Raw genomic sequence first — 23,582 nt, 5'->3', positions numbered from 1 at the left:
CTAGGTTGGCAGGAGCTGGGTCCGAGCAATGGGAGCTCAACCCGTCGCGCCGATTCAAACCACCGACCTTCCAATCGGCAAGCCCTAGGCTCTGTGGTTTAGACCACAGAGCCACCTGCGTCCCTCTCTATGCATGGATAGCTGCCATCAAAACCTTCCTCTTTCTATAATTAATAATAATGATAATACACAAACGGTGCTATCCTAGTGCAGAGAACACTTAATCAGAAGAAAGCTCGTATTTAATTTGTATCTTTGACGCCAGTTATAAAAAGCCTGTTACAGCAGCTAACATTTAGACGCTTGAGACATACTTATATTTGCGTTGTTTTATTAGAAAAAATACTCAGGCAGGGTCTACAATCATCTGTCAATTAAGAATGGTATACAATGAATGCAAAAAGAAATAAAATTAAAAAATACAAATACAAACTATATCTGAAAACACCTATTTGGCAATTTTATAACTTTTTTTTAAAAAAAAGAATCAAAGTAATTGCAGATGACCATATACGTTTAAGCGGTAACTGAAGTGCTCAAGCAAAATTAAAAAATAAGAAATAAAAATAACGAACTGCATTTTTTTTAAATAGTAACATTGCTACAGATCTTTATGAAATACCATTATTAAATGACTATTCCAGAACCATTCCATGTTAGTGGTGCTTATAATCCACACATTGATAAGAAATTCAAATGTATATAGACCATTCTAGACTCAATGGGACCCAAGCAAGCATCTCATTTTCATTAAGGTAGACCCCAATTTATGGTATTGGAAAAGCTAAGTTCTCCAAGCAGAGAGTCTAGAGTTTTGTTTTTTGCTATTTAATAATAAAAAAATTAGTGTAAAAACAGCTGGTATTTATATTCACTGTAGTAATGCAAAAAAAATAAAATAAAAATCCTCCTAAACATGGAGGGTTAATCATGCAGTTTGACTGCATATAGCCACCATATAATTATTATTATTTTTACATTTGTTCCTTCCAACAAGCAAGGAAAAGAATGATTTCATATCCCTTACCAGCAATGAGCGCTGTAAAAATCCGAAGGATTTCTGGAAGGATGTTCAATGTGTTTTTTGTTTTTACAACAGTAGTATATAGGCTCTTAGAAATCCAAGAGACATTTTTTTTTTATTGTTAGGAAAGGTGCTTGCTTTTAAACAAATTCTTCTGGCAGCACTAATGAATTACAATATCCTTCCATATTATTTCTACCATAATATATACATCTCAACTTCCATGCCTCTAGAAAAAACATCTACAATACATTTCATAATATAAAAATATATTACAAATCTGCAAAATTATTTTACAAGCAATGTCCCATTATCTATTTCTCTCTCTCTCTTTTGTCTCCATATAAGACGAACATGGTAACACATATTTTTTCTATTCCTGTAGGTTAAAAGAAGTCCATAATTTCTTGCTTAGTAAAGCCAGGAAGCAATTTAATTTCCTTTTCATAGCCAACTTTGGTGCATAAACGATTGAATTTTTAAATGCTTCTTTTTTAAAAAATACAATTTTTTTACAACTAGAAAAATTTAGGCCAAAAGGAGGGGGAAGGAGAAGGGAGATTTCTTTAGTAGCAAAGAGGAGTTTTAAAGGCCAAGTAGTAAACAAAACAACATTGCTACCTTCTTCTGTAGAGGTTATTAAAGTTAAGTCTTACTAACATACAGTAATAGTCCTTATGGAGAGGATCAGATATACAGCAACACTTAACACCCACCTGTTCCTCTTGAACGTATATTCCACCAGAAATGAAAATATGCCACCACCATTTTGCTTAAACATGATACCACCACTTGTTATGCGACGACAAGTTCACGAAAGTGACAATGGATTACTCCGCACCATAATCTTGAGAGAAGAGCTCCCTCTCTAGTGTGTATTTATTTCATTTACCAAATGACAAGATCCCAAGAAGCTTGCTTACAAAAAAAACCCAACAACAACCACCGCAGGGAGGGTTGTACAGGGCAATGTATTAATTGCCAGTTCATCCGATACAGGCTACGCCAGGGGGGTGGGGTGGGAGAGGTTGCTAAAATAAAAGCCGCAAGCATGCAAAGCCTTTGAGAACACCCACTATACTGCCGGTATATTTTGCTTTCCTCATCTCCCATCGTATAGATATATAGGATCTGTTCCATGTATATAATATATTCCATAGATACACCGAATTCATTCACAGAATGGTTTGCCAAGCGTAAATAGTTGGTGGCAGCCGGGCGCAGGGGAAGAGCGTAAGGTGGAGGGGCTTGACTAATGTGCATTTTCAATTCTAATTCCACCATCAGTGAAGAAGATGATAGATGAGGTGCCAGCGCCGAGCTCGTTTTTACCTCTTCAACCTCTTCTGTGGCATTGTTCTAGGGAGAAAAAAAGGAAACACTGCGTTGGTGGCTTCCCCAAAAAACGTCAAGGAAACTTAACATGCGCTGGTTAACGGGTTCACAAATGACACTCTTCAATGGCTGTGTCTGCGTGCTGCGTTAAATCGCGTTCAGCCTGATGTCTGGAATCATCCGTGTGAGCCTTGGGCATGAAAGGACCACTTCCTTTTCCCCTGGTCCCATGCAACGAGGAGAAAGGCTTCAGAAATCTTCATTTTGCTTCCCCTTCAACTCAATTTGCCCTTACGTTTGAATTGGGGCTTGTGGTTTTATCACTAATTATTGTGGGTCGTTTTGAAGCCAACCACAGTTCGTGATAAACCACAATCCCAAGTTTGGACAAGCAGCCAAGTTTAAGGGAAACCCAGGACAGCAAAAAGCCTCCACAGTCCTTTCTCCAGCTATGCAGAAATGTCGCAGTCTGGTACTAGACAGCTCTTCAGACATGGATGTGTCTTGTGAAAATGTTCTAGTGTTGTTCAGAAATTATGAGCAGTGGCCCCTTAGAAAATATGCACACTACCCAAATAAAGATCAGGAGTCACAACCTCAATTTTGCAACAAGATTCTGTTTTTCATTTTTCTCGTGGCAGCAATTCATGGCCAGCACAGAATCTCCAGTACATTTCTTCGGACATGTGTGTTCCCGTTTTATTTCTGATGCTCACCATTATTATTTTTTTACCAAAAGCAAACTTTACCTTGGTTGCAGGAGCCAAAATGTCACTTTACATTCTCAGAACATGTAAATTGTATCTAGTTAAGAAAACACTAAACATTTCAAAAAAATATTAGTACAGTGGTACCTCGCAAGACGAATGCCTCGCAAGACGGAAAACTCGCAAGACGAAAGGGTTTTTGGTTTTTTGAGTTGCTTCGCAAGACGATTTTCCCTATGGGCTTGCTTCGCAAGACGGAAACGTCTTGCAAGTTTGTTTCCTTTTTCTTAAAACCGTTAATACAGTTGTGACTTGACTTCGAGGAGCAACTCATAGCACGCGGTGTGGTAGCCTTTTTTGAGGTTTTTGAAGACTTTGGTGATTTTTGAAGCTTTTCCAAAACTTTTCCGAAACCGTGCTTCGCAAGACGAAAAAACTGCAAGACGAAAAAACTCGCGGAACGAATTAATTTCGTCTTGCGAGGCACCACTGTAAATGTATTTTATGAAGACTTAAAAAGCTGGCAACAACAACAAAAAGTTTCATTATCCAAGAGTGAGTACATTAACCTGGAAATCTTAATGGCAAGAATCCAGAGAGTCTAGTTCAGGCATAGGCAAAATCAGCCCTCCAGATGTTTTGAGGCTACAACTCCCATCATCCCTGACTACTGATCCTGTTAGCTAGGAATCATGGGAGCTGTAGTCCCAAAACATCTGGAGAGCAGAGTTTGCCTATGCCTGGTCTAGTGCACACAGTGTTTCAGTGCTACATTGGGTTTGGGTGATTTTTCCCTCCAAGCTGCTGGAGTTTTAAGAAACTGATACCGGGAGGGTGAGGTGTTGGAACCTAACCATTTACTGTAATGCCATTTATTTCAAAGCAAGTGTGGTTTGGATTGCAAGTTTAAATCTCCTCAAAACAGCTGGAACATATTTCACTACTGCATCAGGTACATCTGAAAACCTACAGGGCCAGTGTACCAGGGTAAAACACTTGTGACTGACTGCTTTGTGTTTATGCCAGTCGCGATTACTTTTGTTGCATAGCGTATTTGATAGCAGCGTGCACTTTCCCAAGGCAAAACTGAAGCTGATTAATTGAAAATATGAGAAATAAAAGGTAAGTGGAAAGGCTTACTGGACATCAACACCCCAACTCAGTGTTCCCCACCTGACTTGGGATCCCATACAAATGTCCATAAAAGTATATAGCCACATATATCATATATCAAATTGTGTCAGGGGAAAAGGTGTGGTATAATGATACGTAAACACATGAAGCTTCCTGATATAGCATCTCTTTAGCTAGTGCTGGGCTTGATGCAGTTCTTTAACTAGCAGCAGCTCTGCATGGTTTAAGGATGGCGTTCTTCCCATGCCTACTAACTGACTCACTGGGGGTTGAAGCAAGGGCTTCCAGTATTCAAAAGAAGAAAAAGAAGAAGAAAGGAAGAAGTTATGCTATTCTGTTAAGCAGTTCCTGCTCTTAATCTCTGATTGACAACAGCAGTTTAAAAAGTGCAGGAACACAGAGGTTTCCTATGACAGGAGAAAGTTTTGTTTTGAATATGCACCATATATTCAGTACAACAGTTTTCTTTTATAACATTTCAGAATATCTTTGCGGGGGGAAATGTACAGAAGATTTAGTGGTGGGCACCTTTAGGCATTAATATAAAGGAAACAATTCTGCTTTTAAGAAGCTGATTTAGATAGAGAATCAAATCTCAAGCGGCACCTGATGCTCAAAAACGGGTTAAAAGAGCTGACCACCCCCTCTCCCCAAAGTGGAAAGAAAGTTATTTTCAAATTTAAAAATTGCACTGAGCACAGATTTCAGAGTAATACCACGAGTATTACAGGCCAAGAATAATTAGCATATATTTATTAAAATATATATGAGAAGATAAATTTGGACTTTTAAAAGTTGGTATACAAAAATTGGTATACAAACCAGCATGATCTTAACAGAAGTGATCTTTCAGGATTCCACTGTGTGTACCTCCTTTACTAGACTTTCTGTACACCAAGCACAAAAAAGTAAAATACACTTGGTAAATATACACATTCCCTTTTCCTGTCACTATAGTTTAAGAACTGTTAAATGATCTCAAACCTCAAAACTTAACTTTTTGATGCTGTTTTTGTTGGAAGTTGATGTATTGGTGTATCAAATGCTATTTACTTTCTCTAACTTCTGGCAATAAAACTAAGGTGAAATTAAGAATACTTGGAGGTCTACTTGACTGACTAAAAAGAAACTGAAGACATATCAAGGCATTAACTGTTAGAATATTTTTCAACTCTTTTTAGTTGTGTTTTTTTATGTTTTATCACCGCTGGGTCTTCCACCCATGGCTCCTTCAGTAGGAGAGTGAGAATATAAATCAAATTAATCTAATGATAAATAAAACTTAAGCTACCAGCATTACTATTTTTGGCATCAGCTTCAAAAAGTCAAGCGAGGCTTAAGGTCATAATGAGAAGAGAACAATCAAAAATTTAGAAGTTACCTGTATATGTTTGGGTCCAGAAGCAAGGCAGCATCTTTTGGTAGTTTTGATAAATGAACTACTTTAGTTTTTAACTGATGTCGCTCACTTTCATTTACCCACACATCAGGAAGACTATGAATTACAAAAAAATTAAACAATTGTCAACCTTTTCCCCCAACCATAGATGTTCTAAACGACATTTAAAAACAAAATCCTCACCAATGAATGTGCACTACCATCAGATTAGACAATGAACATGGTCTATGAGTGGAATGGTTTTCAGTAGTAATAGCCTTGCTTAGCTTACACATGAACTAAGGGAACCAATGTTGGATAACCATTCAATGACAATGACAACATGCGTATTCTCAGGATTCTACTTAATGCAAAGTGATGGCAGCATTGCACACGAGGAAACACTGTATATACCTGATGAAACAGCCATGGACCATTAGAAATTAGCTTTCCTGTTCTCCTTGTCATCCAAAAGATGAGAATACTGCTAGATCCTGCACAGGACTCTCATAGGTTTTTGAGATGCTAAGCCATAAGGCACTAGAAATGTTTTAACTTCTTTTGGCAATGAAAATCCTAGCCTGTGCAAGAGCATGGATTCAACCATCAGCATCCATTATAATTCAACTTACCGGTGTATCATGATGAGACAACCAATGCAACTACTCTTGGTTTAAGAAGTGCCTCTTCCTCATAGTGGCCATACTTCCATTTGCACACCACAAAAAACTAGCTTTAAACAGAAATAAAAGCTGCCCTGCATCCAATAAGCACAAATAGCTTAGAATATGGCATATAAAATGAATTGCAGTTTCAAGAAGTCAGAGAATTATAAGGAAATTGCAATCTTCCCAGGCCGGTGTTTTTCATAATGATAGCAAAACACGTGAAACAGCAAAGGATGAAGATGCACTAATATACAGTTTACTCTTCAGTGCATGCATGCATGAGCAATCCCACAGCAAAATCTGCTGGGATGATAAGACTTAGGATGCAGCAGATCTCTGGCTCCGGTTGGCATCCCCAACCTCAGCTCAGCTGAAGAGACATTGGCATAGCTTGCTAATTTCTAAACTGCTTCCAGTTTTCAGTCACCAAAAATGGGTGTTACAGAGACCAGACTGGATCCTAACTAAGCCTGTTCATGTGAACTGGCAATATGGCACAGAACTCATTTTTCCCTCTGCCAAGCTTAAGTAGTGCAGCAGCAGCCAGCCTACTGCTAAATGGAGTTTGAATGTGATGTAGCTTACACCGGCTTGCTTTGCAGCATTTATTGTGCATAGGCTTGCTCCCATACTCACATATCCTCTGGTGTCCAGTGAAGTAGCAGCTTTATCTTTCCAGACTCCTCTTTTCTCTTAGCTATTACCTAAAAACAACAGTCAAAATTATTGGGCTAAAATTGGTTGACTGGCACTCATAACCATGCATGGAAAGTGTCTTATCACTCTGCAAACAATACTGTACAACTGGAATAAATTAGGCAAATTGAATCAATAAGCACAGAAGTATAGACTTCGCACACACTTTTAATATCTGGAGCCCTGGTATTGTTTTCAAGTCTCTTCTTTGTGTGAGATACTTGCAGGGGGGAATACATAGGTAAAGGGAAGTGAGGGCAGAGATGTGTCAGGAAATCAAACCTCATGAGGAACAGTTGAGGGAATTGAGTACATTTAGCATGGGAAAGAGGAGACTTAAGAGGAGATATGATAGCCATTTTCAAATTATCTTAAGAGCTGACACATGGAAGAGGGAACAAGCTCGTTTTCTCCTGCTCCAGAGGGTAAACACTCAAACCAATGGCTTCACGTTACAAGAAAGGAAATTCTGACTAAACATCAGGAAGAACCTTCTAACTGTAAGAACTGTTCAACAGTGGAACAGACTCCCTCAGGAGGTTGTGGACTTCCTTGGAGGATTTTAAGCAGAGGCTGGATGTCCAGCTGCCATGGATGCTTTAGCTGAGATTCCTGCACTGCAGTGGGGTTGGACTAGATTCCTCTAGGGGTCCCTTCCAACTCTACAATTCTATAACCTTTAACCAGAAAATATTCTTTATAATTAATGTTAACTACAAACTTAAAAATGGCAAGGAAGTTATTTATTACATTATTGCAGCCAATTCCTGGGTGCATATGGTGGTGCTGGGGACCACTACTAGCTTCTGCCTCCAGTCTAATGCATTACAATCTTAACACAATGTGGTGTGTTTGTGTTTGTATACGATATATGTATGGGAGTCTTAGACACAAATGAGACATGACCCTTGTGGTCCCTACTAGCGCTACAGTTCTATTACTCTAAGGGGACACTGCTAGACAGCATCTCCTCAGAAAAATAATAGTTGAAAAGACAAGTAACATGTCAGTATTGCATTTCCTTTCCTACCGCTGCACCAAGGAAATGGTAACACAAGACCATGTGCTTTTATCTTCAATGTTTTTATGCAGTTTGCCTTTTAAATTTCTGTCCAAAAGCTTGCTGGTTGTAAGGGATGCACGAGTGCAGAATTGAGAGGGAAGGTGTTTGTCTCATCTCTAGAAGCATGGGGAGACAGCCACAAAACTCTTGTAGAAGAAGAATCACCTCCTTTAATGAAGCTCTAGAACATTCCTGGAACTGACTCTGAACTGGCTCAAGGGGAAGGTGGGACTGCAAACATCATGAAGAAGAACTGGAGTTCTCCTATGCAAAAGAAACTGTTCAATTTTAAAGCACAGATCTATAAAAGGTCAGCTCCAGCTGGGAATTAAGGTTAGAGCTAAGTAAATGGAATTCTGCTGACCTCTTCTGGAGAAGAGCAGAAATGCAAATGCAGAAACTATAAGAGAGCTGGCATTTTAATTTTTATTTTGAAGTCTGTCATTCTGTATGTTATATGGCTTAGACCCAGTTATCCTTGCTGAACAGCAGTGGGGTTGACATAATTCCTTCCCCCAAGTTTGCCGTGGTGCACCTCCAAGTTTCCTTTGCAACTGCTACTGCTCTGATCAGGGGAAGGGAACCTCAGACCCAGGAGTCAAATGCAGCCATTCTAAAAGCCTTTCAATGTGTCCCTCCAGACTCTCCCCAGGACATGTGTCTCCCCATCCCACACATCTCACCAGCCATGCTCTGCACCATCCTCAAGTACTTTTGCCTGTCTGGAATGTGTCCTTAAACCATTGGTTAATGGGACCTGGCTAGTGGGCCCCATCGTTATCTCCCCCACCCTCACTTGGGCCAAGTTTGACAGGTAGGTAGACTTGTCAATCACTTGCCATCATAATGACACCAAGTGACCCCCTTTTCCCCTGAATAGTCTGAAATGTAGAGCCCACAAAGCTGTTTCAAAGTGCTCTGCAAGTCCCAAACTGATCATGGCCTTACAAAACCTTTTGCACAGGGCTTCTCAAAAAACACAAATCATGTGACTTGCAATGTCAGCAAATCCCTTTCAAATAGCCAGGTTTTTAATGAAAACATATGATGTCCAGTGCAGGGCAGGTGCGTTTGGTACCTTCACTGCCTAAACCAGGCATCCCCAACCTGCAGCCCTCCAGATGTTCTGGCCTACAACTCCCATGATCCCTAGCTAACAGGACCAGTGATCAGGGATGATGGGAATTGTAGTCCAAAACATCTGGAGGGCCAAAGGTTGGGGTGCCTGGCCTAAACATCTGTCGTTTGCCAGGATAGAGATCAGTGCTCCATGCACCAATGCCATGCAATCCCTGTAAATTTGTCAACAAAGGAATGAGGTCCTCACTGAAAACGATTCCCCGCCCCTGCTCTATTCCATGTTCTGAAGGCTTGGAACGTGCTAAGAGCTCACACACTGAACTCCTCCATTCCCAGATGTCCTCTAACCTCAAGCACTCTTCAGTAATAACTCACATGAAGAGGGAAAGGAGGTACAAAGGGCTGCACTGCTGTAATTGAAGCCACAGCCCTACTGTTGCAATGCTCCGGCTGGTTCATGCAGGCTGCTCGCTCATGACTCAGCTGCAACTTCTGTGATGGGAGCCTTTTCTAGTCATGAAGACTCCTGATTTAGAGCAATCAGGATTCTGTGTGGTGCAGAGGAGCCTCGGCAAATAGAAAAAGGCTCCCCCCTGCAGAAGTTACAGCTGAACTCATAAGCATCCAGCAGGAGCAGTATAACACAGGGAACAGAGCTAAAGCTTTGTCCCACTGCTACTTTGTAATTTCTTTCCCTCTTCAAATGCAAGCAATAACAGAAGACTATAGTTTCTATGATGTCCAAGTTTGGCAAACTGAGGTTAGCATGAACGATAGTATGCCCAATTGAGACATCACAGGCAACTGGGTTTGAAGGAAACCTAGAGACCTGAGAAAGCAAAGTTCAGAATCTCATTTAGCCATGACTCCCATTTAGTGACTTTGGGTCCAAGTCTGTTCCTCTCGGCCTAACCCAGTGGCGTAGCGTGGGTTGTCAGCACCCGGGGCAAGGCAAGTAATTTGCGCCCCTAACCCGTGGATTTGCGCCCCCTAACCTGTGGATTTGCCCTAACCCCAGATGTTGCGCCCGGTGCGGCCGGCCCCCCCTGCACCCCCCACGCTACGCCACTGGCCTAACCTATTTCACAGGATTGCTGTCAAGAAGAGCAAAATATAACCTCCTGCAAAGTGTCTTACTACCATTCCTGTATAAGGAACATTTTGAGCAATCAAAATGCTGTGAAAATGAAATCTGCCATGAACATGTGGACATGCATATATCTAAGCAGTGTTTAAAAGCTGAAACATCTTATTAAGGTAAGTACGGAAGAATACTTACAGTACTGTGAAATACGACACTGTGGCCTTTTCCTAAACTTTCTATGTGAGCAGAAAGGTTGAAGCAGATAGCTCGATGTCGTATGGCGTCCAGAGTCTGCGCATCAAAGAAGTCATGTGGTCTTGCTAAAAAAAGGGAAAAAGCCTTCAAAACTAATGGAAGAGCATGTTAAGTATTCAAATATTCAAGCTACAAGGATCATATTCTATCACGAAGCAAAGTTTACCAGTTAAAAGTAAATTCTGATCAGCTTCGGAACAACTAACTGAAATGTTCAATACATTTGCTTTTAGGATGGGCAAGCATCTTATAGATGTCATCCTATTTGAACTGTGCTTCTCTCTAAATCTACTCTGTCCAAACTTAACACAACCAATACTAAGAAAAATGGTGCTTATAAACTGAAGACAAGCAGTCCCTTTAACTGCACTTAAGTAGCAGTGAGATAGCCTTTGGAAATGAGAAATTTCTTCAGGATAGTACATTCAACTGAAGGTTCTGTCTTATATACAGACTCTTTCAGAAGGTTACAGAAGAACAAAATCATACTAGAATTGCTTCAATTATATTAACTCAAAAGAGCAATAATAACCAAATACTTAGTACAAAAGGTTTTTATTCTCATGCAAGCCTTGCCTGTAGGGCATTATATAAATTTAAATTTCTCTATTAAAATTAATATGATGGCTGCCCTTTTGAATTATAAACTTAAAAAGCAGGAAAGCAAAGTACGCAAAATCAATGTATTTTATGAGCATTATGATGGGGAAAATTTCTTAATCATTTACACCTGGTGGAATCTTGTTAACAATATCTAATGAGCATCAGTTCTTAAAGAAAAGAAAAAGTTATTGACCAATCTCAGAACAGTTGTAATTTGCACAATAAAGACATCAGCAAAGATATACAAGTCATTCATATCCCAAATTCCACTTAAAGCAAAGCAAAACAAAAACAAAAGTAACAAAAAACAGGTTTATCACATATACAACCAGCAACATTCTGATTTGCGTAACATTCCAGTATTCTCTCTGCTTCGGGGGCAAACTTAGCAATGAGTCTTATAATATATTTAAGATGATATTGTAATAAAAAGGTGACCAACAAACCGGCAGATTCATCCAAGAAAACTATAGTTGCTTAAACAGAACACCCCCCTAAAGCATCTTACAATTTACAAAACAGAATACTGTGAACTAAATCTTCTACATCACATGATACACATAAACAAAAGTACCATATTTTTCCATGTATAAGACGCCCCCTATTTTTGTGTACTCCAAATTAAGGAAAACACCCCTCAGCACTACCAGTGTATCAGACGAGCCCCAATTTTAAAAAACCTAGGCTTATACATGGAAAAATATGGGATGTGCCAGTTCTTTTCATAAAAACAAGCCTTAAACTTACAGTTTTAGCTGAGGAAGAATCAACATCCTTCTAGGCCTACGAAATCATTAGTTGGCAGTCTATACGAATCAGTGTAATTTGCTTTCATTCATTTTGTACTAAAAGTTATTATTATGGACCATATAATTGTGTTCCACTGACTAAGAGAAAACTTTTGAGCAACCTTGGGAAATGAAATCTTAAAAGATCTAGACAAATCTTTAAATATACATACCTCAAAAACCAGCAATTTAGAACAGTTTAAGATTAAACTTAGATGAGTTCTTACCTATATATAATGTTAACTGCCAAATCTTCGGAACATTTCATTTTAGATGTATAAAAATTATACACCACTAGGAGTGTTTTTAATTATGCAAGTTCTGCCTAAAATACCTTCCACTCACATTATGCTAGAAATTGAAAATATTCTGAATAGATGGAATAAAAACTGCAGATGACTACTTCAGCACTGTTCAACTGCTACTGATATTCTACTTCAACAGACTGTACCAATGTCTTAGCTCAATTAAAACAGTTCTCCAAACCATGGTCTGGGAAATCAGAAACTGGAATCACACACTTCTCTTCTTCCCTCCACTTTTAAGTTTAGCTCCAACCATAGTTTGCTGTGACATCAAAACCGGTAAACCATCATTAGTGCTGACCACCCAAACAATTAGAAACCACAATTCAAACTGAAGTTTCCATTTCTGGTTTGGAGGTAGGACAAGCAATTTTAGGCATTACAATTATGCTCAGTGGTAAACTGCAAAAAGAAAGTGAAGAAGATTGTGTGAAGGGGGTAGAGCAGGCCTCTGAACTGAATCTTAGTACTGAGAACAAGAGAATCCGAGGACAGAAATAAGACTGAGAAAACATTCTTAAAAAGTTTCAGGGAAGCAAACATCCATGTGACTGCTTATGTAATTGGGTTATGAAGGTATCTACAGCAAGAAAAAGGAAAAAATACATTTGATTCAACTTTATACATTCACTATACAAGCGAACACATAAATATATTTACTGACTCATTTACTGCAACAGTAAGGGAAATAAAGACGTAAAACTGGAGAATCACGTTTGAATTCCCTAGATACATCTAATGTAAACACTGAAAACTAATTCTACACCTTTTGCTTGAGATAGCCTTGATTTTTGAAAGAGGTAGCTTTAAACCCTTATTCGTCACCTTGTGGGTTTTTTTAAAGCAAGCTACAGCTTGTTGTTTAGCAAGCTTCCCTCTTATTTTCAACAACTGCAAGAGTGGCAAGCTTGCTTTCTCAACCGTGCTGCACATCAAGTACTGCTGGTTTATATAACATAACTATGCAATAGTTCAATGCCAAGGAAGTCAAAACTGGTATAATGAAATTAATCAAAACTATAGGGACAAACTTTTTGTTTGTTCTGGAGTAAAAGGAAGTGCTGCAATTGTATTTCCCATATTTTTTTTAAAAAGTACCTTCCATTTTGGTGAATAAGTTATAGTAGTTTGGGTCAGTATTACTAAAATTCCAGCAGAAAAAAATGGTAAAATTCTTCTACAAAGGAGGACAGAACTGCACTTTACTATGTTTGTAAACCTAAATTTTTAAGTCTTAGTCAGGGTGTTTGATTCATCACTATCAAGTTTCATCTAAAGACAAAGGCAAAAAAAGGGGGGGGGGAGAAGGTTGGGTACTTTCGGTGGCCTCCAAACTTGGGCTAGAGGTTGGCCCAGAAGCTGCAGCTGGTGCAAAATGCAGTGGCTCAGCTGTTCACTGGAGCAGGATATCGCTGACAAGTTACCCCACGGTTGAAGAATTGCACTGGCTGCCGATTAGCCACTGGTGCTGCTTTTGGCGTATAAAACCCTATATGGCTTGGGACCAGGATACCCGAAAGATCATCTCACCCCTTATATACCCAACTGATCACTGCACACTGCAGGTGAGGGCCTCCTGCCAATACCATCTCATCAGCAGGTCTGTTCTACACAATGTAGGAATCCGGCCTTTAGTGTTGTGGCACACACCCTTGGAATTCCCTCCCCTTAAGTACTAGACAGGCGCCGTCTCGGTCTTTTCAGTGCCTACTGAAGACAACAAGACTTTTAAGTTGAGCTCTTTCCCAGTCTGCATCTTATACTGGAATTGTTTTTTAAGGTAGTGTTTCTCAAACTTCTGTCCCCAGCTGTTGCTGGACTGCAACTCCCATCTAGCTAGGGATGATGGGATGTTTAGTCCAACAACAGCTTGGGACCCTAATTTGAGAAACACTGTTTCAAGGGGTATTTATTGTTGCTTGCCACCCTGGGCTGCTATGGGAGAAAGAGAAGGATATGCCTTCAATAAATAAAATATACTGTAAAGGAGAAAATGGAACACAATGTAGTGGTGCAGTTGATTGTGTATCACATTCAGCTGGTAAAAGTGGATGACATATACTTTTTCTTTTTAAAAATGCTTGATTTAACGAGTTTGATCGCATATACAAATATACTGCTTTCAGTCAAATGTGCAAACTCAGCTCCAATGCTGACATATATTAATTACGTTGACATTAGGGGATAGGAAAACCCTACCTGTGGCACTGATTTGTGATGGTCAGCTAATGTATGCAAATCATCACTTGAAGCTGCAGGTGAAGAATGCCGAACATGCCCATATGAACCGGCCCCACAGCCTGACAGTTTGTCCAGAGACCATGTTACAATTATTTAGGTCTAGCTTTCCCCAACTGGGTGCCCTTCAGGTGTCACTGAGCATGACCCCCATCAACTCTAGCCAGTGCAGCCATGTTTGTGGCTTGCGCTAATGGGAGTTATAGTTCAAAAATGCCTGGAGGACATCAAAACGGGGAAAGTTGAAATGAGCACAAATAGGAAGAAGGGCCATTTTAGTTTTTAATTTCTGAAGTAAGTAGTAGTTTTAAATTAGTTCCCAAAATAGATTAACCATGTTGGGATTCTGAATAAAGGAGGAGCCCATAAGAACATTTATTCAAGCTTAGCTCTGTTTTTGTTTTTTAAAGGAAGATGAACCAAACAAGAACGGATGGAGATGATTGGAAGGTGTTTGGCTGCAATGGTACTCCTGATTGAGGCTACTTCATCTCCATCCCTTCCTAGGTTATGTAGGGCTTGCACCTTGGCACAAGAGCACAAGGGTCTCGTTTTGCCACTCTCAGCTAAGGATGAATAGCACTGGGAGACAGGAACAACAGTGGGAGCATGAGAAGACAGAAGGCTGGGTTATTGTGAGTCAGAAGGGTTTCCACCAGTTAATGTATTTAAACTGGGCTTCAGGTGCATGAGTTTGGGAGTGCTCTCCCCACTTCCCATTAAGTTTCACATGCCTTGAAAATCACTGACAATATTGATTAGTACAGGCACAATGGTGAACTTGTTTTTCTATGGCTAAGACAGCAAGAGCATGGAAGCACAGTATTGTGCTCCCTACCATCAGCTCCCTGTCCAGAATGAATTCCCATGCCCCTTTCCTGCTAGTTTTAACCATGCTTAAACTTTACATCAGCACTGGCCTTATCTATTTGCAGCTCAGTCTTTTAGCAGTGGTTAAATGTTCCCCAACATAGTGTGGCATCAGCCCTATAAGAGAGCAGGTTCCAAAACCTTCATACATCCAACCTCCTTAAACCTAACAAATTACTGTGAAGTCAGTAGCACATAAAGTATGGTACAGCTACCATCTATGAAACTGTGGTGTACCCAATTTCTGGACTTAGACAATATTATGATTATAGACACACATTAATCTAGATAACTGCTCCGAGTCCAGAAAAGAACAGATCCCTTCTGTTTTTCAGGAGGCCCACAGAATGTTCCCCTCTACTGTGAAGTACTTGCATCTATTCTGGCTGGCCGAGTTGTGGAAATGGACCAGCTGATATAAGCATCTCTGTCACCCTGTACCTTACATAAAAGATCTTAAATCAAAAGTTGAAAACAATGGAATTTATAGGCTAGCAAAAAATCAATAACTAAAAAGTGGACAAGTAGTCAAGAAAGGCAGTTTTAAAGGTTTATGCTGCTTATTACAGAACTGTAGAAGTTTCGTGTGCTTACGTAAAGAGCGCCTCCGCTTGTTCTTTAACTTCCTTCTTTTGTTCATTCCAGCTTTAGAAGGAGATTCTTCTTTAGCCTTTGGCTGGTTGGTAACTTTTGAAGAATTCTGCTGGCTGAAATGTGTTGGCACGTGACGAGCCAACCCACTCTGAGACGCAAAGCTCGCATTGCACCCTCCAACGACACACTAAGAAATACAAAATCAGAAATGCTCAGTTAAGGCATCATAAGGAAGCTACCGATTCATTCTCACTTTGCATTGCTGCTCATTTAACAAAGGAACAACAAATTCAGGCAACATATTAAAAACTGCTTATTTCAAAAAGAATTTCCTCTTCCCTGGATGTGTGTGTTAACAAGGAACGATAGTTGAATCAAAGCTGACCTCCAAATACTCGAGCACTCAATCCATTCCAATTATACCATGCAAACATACGCCTTGTTCTAATTTTAAAAATCCTGAAATCACATCACAAGCAAGGGACAATTTTCTTGCATGCTACACAACCGCCACCCATTCCTATGAGTATTTCACATGGGTAAAATACTTGTTCTCCTGACCAAGAAAGAAACCTTAAAGAAAACTATTATAGAAAATTTTATTACAATCAATTTAAGGCTCCATTTCCTTGAGTACTGTGGTTAAAGTGGATTAGGTGGTAATGTTCTAAACAAGCAACATGAGCCAGCCCCAACCATATGCATCAAAAATTGCAGACATTACAAAGACCAGTATGAGCAAACAGAGTACGTCAAGCAGTCTGCTGTTCAAGGATATTGAGGGCATGTTGCCCTTGAATAGCATCAAGCTGCTGAGAAAAAACGTCAATACAGCAGATAAGTAAAAGCTGCTACGCATATCCTTACTACTCCCTGAAGGTTTCTCAGTAAGGAATATGAATTCTCATCTGTGAAATGTTATCTTTGGATAGAAGCATGTACTTTGTAACCCAGTTTATCAAAATATAATTTTGTCTGCTTGGGTTCCAAAAGTGACATTGTTAGGAGAACTTCAAATCTAATATTATACTTAGTATTATACCAGCCCCCACACCCTAACCTGCTCCTAACTTTATATGCGTTTAATATACCATCTCACACACAAGCTAAGTTTATTTAACCTGAGCAGAGGACCCCAACAATAGAAGATGAAAGCCACAATAGCATGTGCTATCTACCTCCTAACTGAAAATCATTTTATACTGAAAACTAAATCAAGGCTGAAGGTTTTGCTAAGCCCAATTTTCCTGCAGCTTAGTTAAAGTTTTGGGGTATCGTCCAACCTTACAGATTTCCTAGCACAAGCATTTTCAGCTGCGCAAAGGAACTTCCCCTCCCCCAAAATCTGTTATGGGTTTCCCAACAACCCTCCAGAACAGATTCAGGGGGCATGTGGGGAGAAGGAAGGGAAGTACCATTGTACATCCCAAAGTGCTTGAACTAGCAAAACTGTTTAGCTGGATACTGTCCTTAGCCTACAGCACCATATTTTTGCTCCTCCCAAAACTTGATATTGATGTTTTCAGACTTGAAGATTAACAAAACACCACCCCAAATAGGTTTGGACAATAATCTTTTGGCTTAAAACACAAATATGAATGAATCTTGTGGGCATGCACATAGCTCCTTCACTGCTCCCTTTGTGGAGGAAGCCAACAATTCCATCAACCACATTTTCGCACCACTTCACTATTAAGAAAGCCTTGAAGAAGTTCAATAAGTTCAAGAATACTTTCTCATTTCATTTGAATCAGAAAACTATATTTAACAGCTCTACATCAAGCCAAACAATTAAGACAACTTCAAACCATGAATTCATATCCAAAACCCTTAACCATAGTTGCCCAGTTCAAATTAAACAGGAAGCAAGACTTCTTGGTTTGCTCACTTGCTCATGTGAACAGAAGAGGAAATGGGCTGTGGCCAAAAGACTTGTTCTTATCTTTGCTTATCAAGCCAATATGTGATGATCCAAACATGGTCACTTGTGAAGATGAGTGTCTGCATTTAAGATTTACCTTTTACAAAGCTCTCGCTTTAAGTTAGACAGCTAAACACAAACATCTTTACATTCTTAGAACATTTTTGTAAAAAAAACCAACAACAAAAACCACCATTGTACGCTTATCCTAAATTGAACAGTTAATCTAAATGAGAATGAGATTAAGTCTGAAAGTGGGTTCAATTCCTGTTCTAGAAGCGGCATCTGAGTAATCTAGTCTGACTGCAAAATCACGAGTTAAGTGGCCTGATTAGATAGGCTGCAAATGAGTGGCTGCATGTGGTGCCCATGGTAGTGATACACACAGCTACTGGGAAATGTAGTCATGAAATAAAAAAGGATAAAGATCTTCAGAAATGTGTCTTTTCCACCCTCAGGGCTATCTGCACAGGCAGAACTGCATGCATAGGACTACGTAGGGAGAACTGGGCAATTAAATTTAAGAGAAATTAAGACTGTAGAAGAGATATTGGTTCTACTTGAACCAAACCAAAATAGAACCAAAATAGAAACTTTTCATGGAATCAAATGGACGGAAGGATCTGGTTCAGAATATCATGGGCTGGGGTGAGGATTTGGTTGTTGATAGCCCTCAAACTGAGGTCAGAAGTTGATGAGGACATAGGCAATGGACAGCCACCAAATTTAAACTAGTTAGGATGATTAGGAGTTATCCACAATATTCCAAAAGATATCTTACCTTAAATGGTTTGTCACCACTGTGCGTCAGCATATGCCGCTGCAACCAGCTCTGACTTGTTGACGGGGTGTTATATACTTTGCAGCCTTTCCATAAGCAAACAAATACCTAGTAAAAGAAAACACAGCCATTAAGGTAGGGTGAATGTTCACCTATTGCATGATTTTAATATCCAAACTCAAGTACACTCTCAGTTCAACTGTTAAAACTCTCAAGTGAAGTGTGAAATTGTTTCCTCTAAGGATTTCTACAGCTGTAATTCAATTTGGTGTTAGAAAACATGACAGATTTCTGTTGGGAAAGAACATGCATTTTTTAAAAAAACCACTTTTGAGCTAAAAGAACAGAAAACATGCAAACAGAAGAGAACCACCAGCAGGTTATAAAGACTAAGGATGCTATTATATTTCTAGTTTGAGGACTGGACAATCACAATCCAAGGAAGTAACACAGTACACTATCAACAGCTTTATTAAAAAGACACGTAAAACCCTCTAGAGCTGATTTTGAGGGTGCACAAAGGGCTGCATGGGGGACAAAAGGAAGACTGAGACCCACTGCACAAGCTAAGTCTGTTCCAACAATGTATGGACAGCATACAACTCAGTTCCTTATGAAAGGCTTTTGAGGAAGTTTGGTAACTTGAGTTCATGAAAACTGATGCCGTAATAAATCATTGGTATTTAAGGTGTCACAGGATTGATGGTTTTTGTTGCAAGAGACTAATACTTGTGTCAGCCACATGGCTAAATCATGATAAATGGAATGAACTCCTTAAAAATGGGAAGAATATGAAAATCAAAATCAAGAAATTAACATCGGGATCCTAAATATTCATCATTAGAGGAAGCAAATATTTGTGATGGCCATTAGCTCTAAAATTTAATTAGCAATTATGTGAAAAATCATGGGATTAAGGACAACTTTAAAAAGATATAAATCATGGGTGGCTAGCCCTAGAGTGAAGGGTACGTAATAATCATCACCCTTTTTTTGAGCCTAGGGAATCAAGACTCTCAGGGCCACATCAAAGTGAACGTGCCTCCCCTTTTTAAAAAGGAAATTGGGGGAGAGGAGTCCTTAGAGAGCACAAAAGCCTTTCAGCATCACAGAATCAACAGCAGGGGACTTGCAGGAGAGGTCTGTCAAAAATTCACACACAAGTGTGTGTGTACATGTATATGTATGACAAATTTTGGGAGGCCATATACAGCCTGCTGATTAGCCACCTCTGAACTAAATTAAGCAAACACAGGTCTGTTGATGGTTACCATGAAGGATACTGAACAAACCTGTATGCCCATATTTAGGCAGTACCTTGATAGCTATAAGATGATCCTGGGGTGGGGGCAGAACTCCACCAAGAACACACAATTCCTAGACCCAGAAACCATCAAGCTACTACTTCTCAGACTTACCAGGATTCAGCTTCAGTTAGGTAAGACTGCTGATCTGGCTAAGAATGGCATCACTTACATTCTTAACAGCAGTCCTGAGAAAGGGCTACAGTATTATTTCACAGAACTGTGAGATACTTGGGGTGTATTTAGGGAGAAACGTTCTTTTCTATTTGATAACAGTCTCCTTGTTCAATCATAGAAACTGCAGAAAGCTACCATTTTGTTTGTGTGGAGACCCCTGCCATTGGTGCAGCTGAAGTCCAACAGCCTTACACTAGAAAAGGATTCTATGCTTTAATTATTCAGGTTATAAAGGCAGCTGTTTTTCCTCTTTTAAAGTGAGCATTTTGCTTTTCATGTATTCTTCCACTTCTATATATGTATGTTAAAAACAGGTTGCCTCGTCTCAAAACTCCAAGTTACAAAACCAAAATCTAAACTGCTGATGCAAAAGAAGAAAAGCTACATTAAGGAACACAAACTAACTTGAAAGAGAACCAGTCCTAGACACTGCTCCCTGCCTTCTCTTTATCAAGCTGCAAAATTCCAAATTAGATAACTCATCTCTTAACTTCAAACATCTACAAATCTTACTTGCTAGTGACAAGTGTCAGTTTATATCCCTTCCTCCAATTCTCTTGTTCAGTGGTCTGGAGGCAGCAAGAAACAGTAAGTGTTTCTTACTTTCCCCACACCAAAGTGAGAGTGAGAAAAATCCCCACCTCTCTCAAAAAGACAGGAAGCTGAATAAAGGCAAGATGGAGGCAATGCTGATGGATGGGTGGCATTTCCAGGAACTGGGACTTCAGCCTGCTCTAGACAAAATGGCACTCCCTCTGAAGGAAGAGGTCTGTCATCTGGGGGTGCTCCTGGATCCAGCATTTGGACCACTAGAGGACCAGGTGGCTTCCAAAAACGATTGGTATTTTATTTAGCAGCAGCAGTTATTAACTCTCAATGCACACAGTACAAATATCATGGAAGAGCAATGAAAAAGTAAACCAACCCCTCCTCGCTGGCCGTCTACATGTATGGAGCGAATGTGGTCTGCCAGATCTGGGCTTGAGTTGAAGCAAGAATGGCACTGGTCCCAACAGCAGTTATAAGCAATACTTTTTCCTGACGAAGCTGTAACTCCTTGTCCATTCATCATAACTGGAGTTGAACGTCCACTGGAAATTGTGCTGTCTACATCCATTATGGTACTGCTGATGCTACAGGAAGGGGGGAGAGAGAGAAATGAGTTAATTATGAACCTTCTCATGTTTTCAAGCAAATTTATATTTCATCATAAATGGCAACACTCTAAATCCCAGCACACAAATTAACAAATCTCAATACACAAATAAATGAGACAAATGTTGGTTCTGACTCAATATGGGCGAAAACTAGCTGTGATACATTAAAACTGCTCAAAAATCCCCATTTCACTACTCCCTGGCTCCATGTCAGGAGTTAGCAAACCACAAGCCTTGGCTTGTCATTACATGCAAACCCACGATCATTGCTTGTTTTGCTTCACACAGACCAGGAGTGTAACAAAGGAACTCCATGCAGGTGGGTGGGTTGGCAGAGAAGGGATGGAGTAGTCTGCCCCTCCACTGTGCCCAGCATAGAAACAAAATGGGCTGCCAGAGGAAGGGAGCCCTCCTCTGAACACAGAAAATGAGATTGTTTGCCCTTTCTCTGCCAGTCTCCAACAGGCTACTAAAAACTGTTGGGATTCTTTACAAAATGATGTACACATGATATACATCACAGCCATTTCTGGAAATATGTAAACAACTGCACACTGGCTCAGTCTTTGAGCACACAGAAAAGAATGACTGTGATTGCAGGCAATGGCCAGTTCCCAGTTCTTCCCTCTTCTGGGTCCAAAAGGACCCACGTGTCAGTTATCACACAACATTTGAACATACCTAAAATGTTCACCACCTGTACTAAGACCCAGCATGGGTTTCAGAAAAAGAAGTCAAGCTAGACAGATCTCTTAATTTATTTATTTTATTTTTTTAGTTACAAGCTTGGTGAATCATGGGAATGCTGTGGACTTAGCGTATCAAAGTAAGGCTTTGACAAATTCCCCAATGGTATTCTTGTAAGAAGCTAGTAAAATGTGGACTGGATGAGATAACTGTTAGGTGGATTTGTAGCTGGTTGACTGACTGTACCCAAAGAGTGCTCGCTAACAGTTCATTGTCATCTGGGAAATAAGTAAAAAGTGGAGTGCTGCAGGGTTCTATCCCGTGCCCATTTTTGTTCAACATCTTTATAAATTACTTGGATGGAGGTACTGAGGGGAACCTTGTCAAATTTGCAGGTGACACTAAACTGGGAGAGATAGCTAATGCCGCTGAAGACAGAATCGGGATTCAAAATGACCTTAGCAGATTGGAGAACTGGTCCCCAACTAACAAAATGAATTTCACTAGAGACAAATATAAAGTTCTACACTCAGGAAGGAAGAACTAGCTGCACAAATATTAGATGGGGGGACACCTAGATGGCCAGTACTACATGTGAAATGGATCTATGAGTTCTCAGTAGCTTAGCATGAGTCAACAGTTGATGCAGCAGGAGGGGAAAGCTAATGCTATCCTAGGCTGCATCAACAGGTATCTCTAAGCAACCAAGTACCATTCCAGGCACTTCAGAAATAGTATTAATTTAACTTAGGCTGGACTAAAATTGCAGAAACACTTAACAGAGAGTAAACACTACTATCACCATGGAGCTTACTTCCAAGTACAAAGAAGCAGGACTGCACTGCAGGTGCCCCCCTGTGCACCTTCTCCCCACCCCCCGCCGCAAGACTGTAAAAGCTTTTGGGCATGTTTTGGTGATTGTTGCTTTTATGCTTTATGTCACATAACACCTTGCTTTATTTTAGACACATAAGAAATACGAAACAGTATTGCTACAGCTACGGTATTTTATTCTATTAAAGGAAAGAAACACACTGCACTCAAGATCTGCAGTTCATTCCTTCAAGGGATGAGATTTCATCATTATTACTAGCAATCCCTTTTGGCAAATGTAATGAAAAGGCCTGCCATCTAAAAATCTGCCTGTATTGCATTTGTTAAAATTGTAATGGCTAGGTCAGTCAAAAACAAATACAAAAATACTCATTGTACAGTGGTACCTCTGGATGTGAACGGGATCCGTTCCGGAGCCCCATTCGCATCCTGAAGCGAAAGTAACCCACGTCTGCGTTTCGTGCTCTGCCTTTAAACCTTCCTTCCTAAAGTGTTTGACCAGGGCAGCTTTCCCTAAGGCACACTTCAGATCTAACAGATGGATCATTACACCAGCGGCCCTGGATGTCAACATGCAAGCTGGATTTGTTCATAGAACAGTATTCCTGAGGTGCAAACCTTCCATTGGGCACACACACAACTATTTGCAACCAAAGTGTATCTTGGCTGGTTAGGGGGAGCCAACACAGAATAGCACTAATCTAAGTCAAAGCTGATGTAGATTTTGGGATTCACAAAATATCTGCCTATGCGAAGAATCGTATGGTCTCCCTTAGCCCAGTTCTGTACATGCTCCAATGGGGTCAAGGGGCAGCATACAGACCTCTGCTTCTGATCTACCATCCACCCGCAATCATCGTAATGCTGAGCTGACAAAGTTATGGACTTTTTTTGTATTT

General features: G+C 40.0%; 1 protein-coding gene across 3 annotated transcripts in view; it reads right to left on the bottom strand.

Moving 5' to 3' along the window:
• Window positions 1-314: 314 nt before the first annotated feature.
• AEBP2 (AE binding protein 2) overlaps window positions 315-23,582 on the bottom strand; it is a 33,890-nt gene continuing 10,622 nt past the window's right edge. Inside the window, exons 2-9 of one of the 3 annotated variants that reach the window (XM_028745620.2) lie at window positions 20,931-21,138; window positions 18,525-18,632; window positions 15,823-16,009; window positions 10,365-10,489; window positions 6,883-6,950; window positions 5,582-5,695; window positions 5,023-5,087; window positions 315-2,383 (exon numbers count right to left, since the gene is read on the bottom strand). In XM_028745620.2, the coding sequence (XP_028601453.2) occupies window positions 5,033-5,087; window positions 5,582-5,695; window positions 6,883-6,950; window positions 10,365-10,489; window positions 15,823-16,009; window positions 18,525-18,632; window positions 20,931-21,138 (865 nt within the window). In that variant the 3' untranslated portion in view covers window positions 315-2,383; window positions 5,023-5,032. Of the gene's footprint in view, window positions 2,384-5,022; window positions 5,088-5,581; window positions 5,696-6,882; window positions 6,951-10,364; window positions 10,490-11,220; window positions 12,701-15,822; window positions 16,010-18,524; window positions 18,633-20,930; window positions 21,139-23,582 lie in introns of those variants that run through there. The other 2 variants (XM_028745621.2, XM_028745622.2) reach the window with 2 other exon arrangements.

This window comes from Podarcis muralis, chromosome 10 (genome assembly GCF_964188315.1).
Source record: "Podarcis muralis chromosome 10, rPodMur119.hap1.1, whole genome shotgun sequence".
Lineage (NCBI taxonomy): Eukaryota > Metazoa > Chordata > Lepidosauria > Squamata > Lacertidae > Podarcis > Podarcis muralis.
Note: the sequence above shows the minus strand (reverse complement) of the source record. Positions and strands in the feature narration are given on the sequence as shown.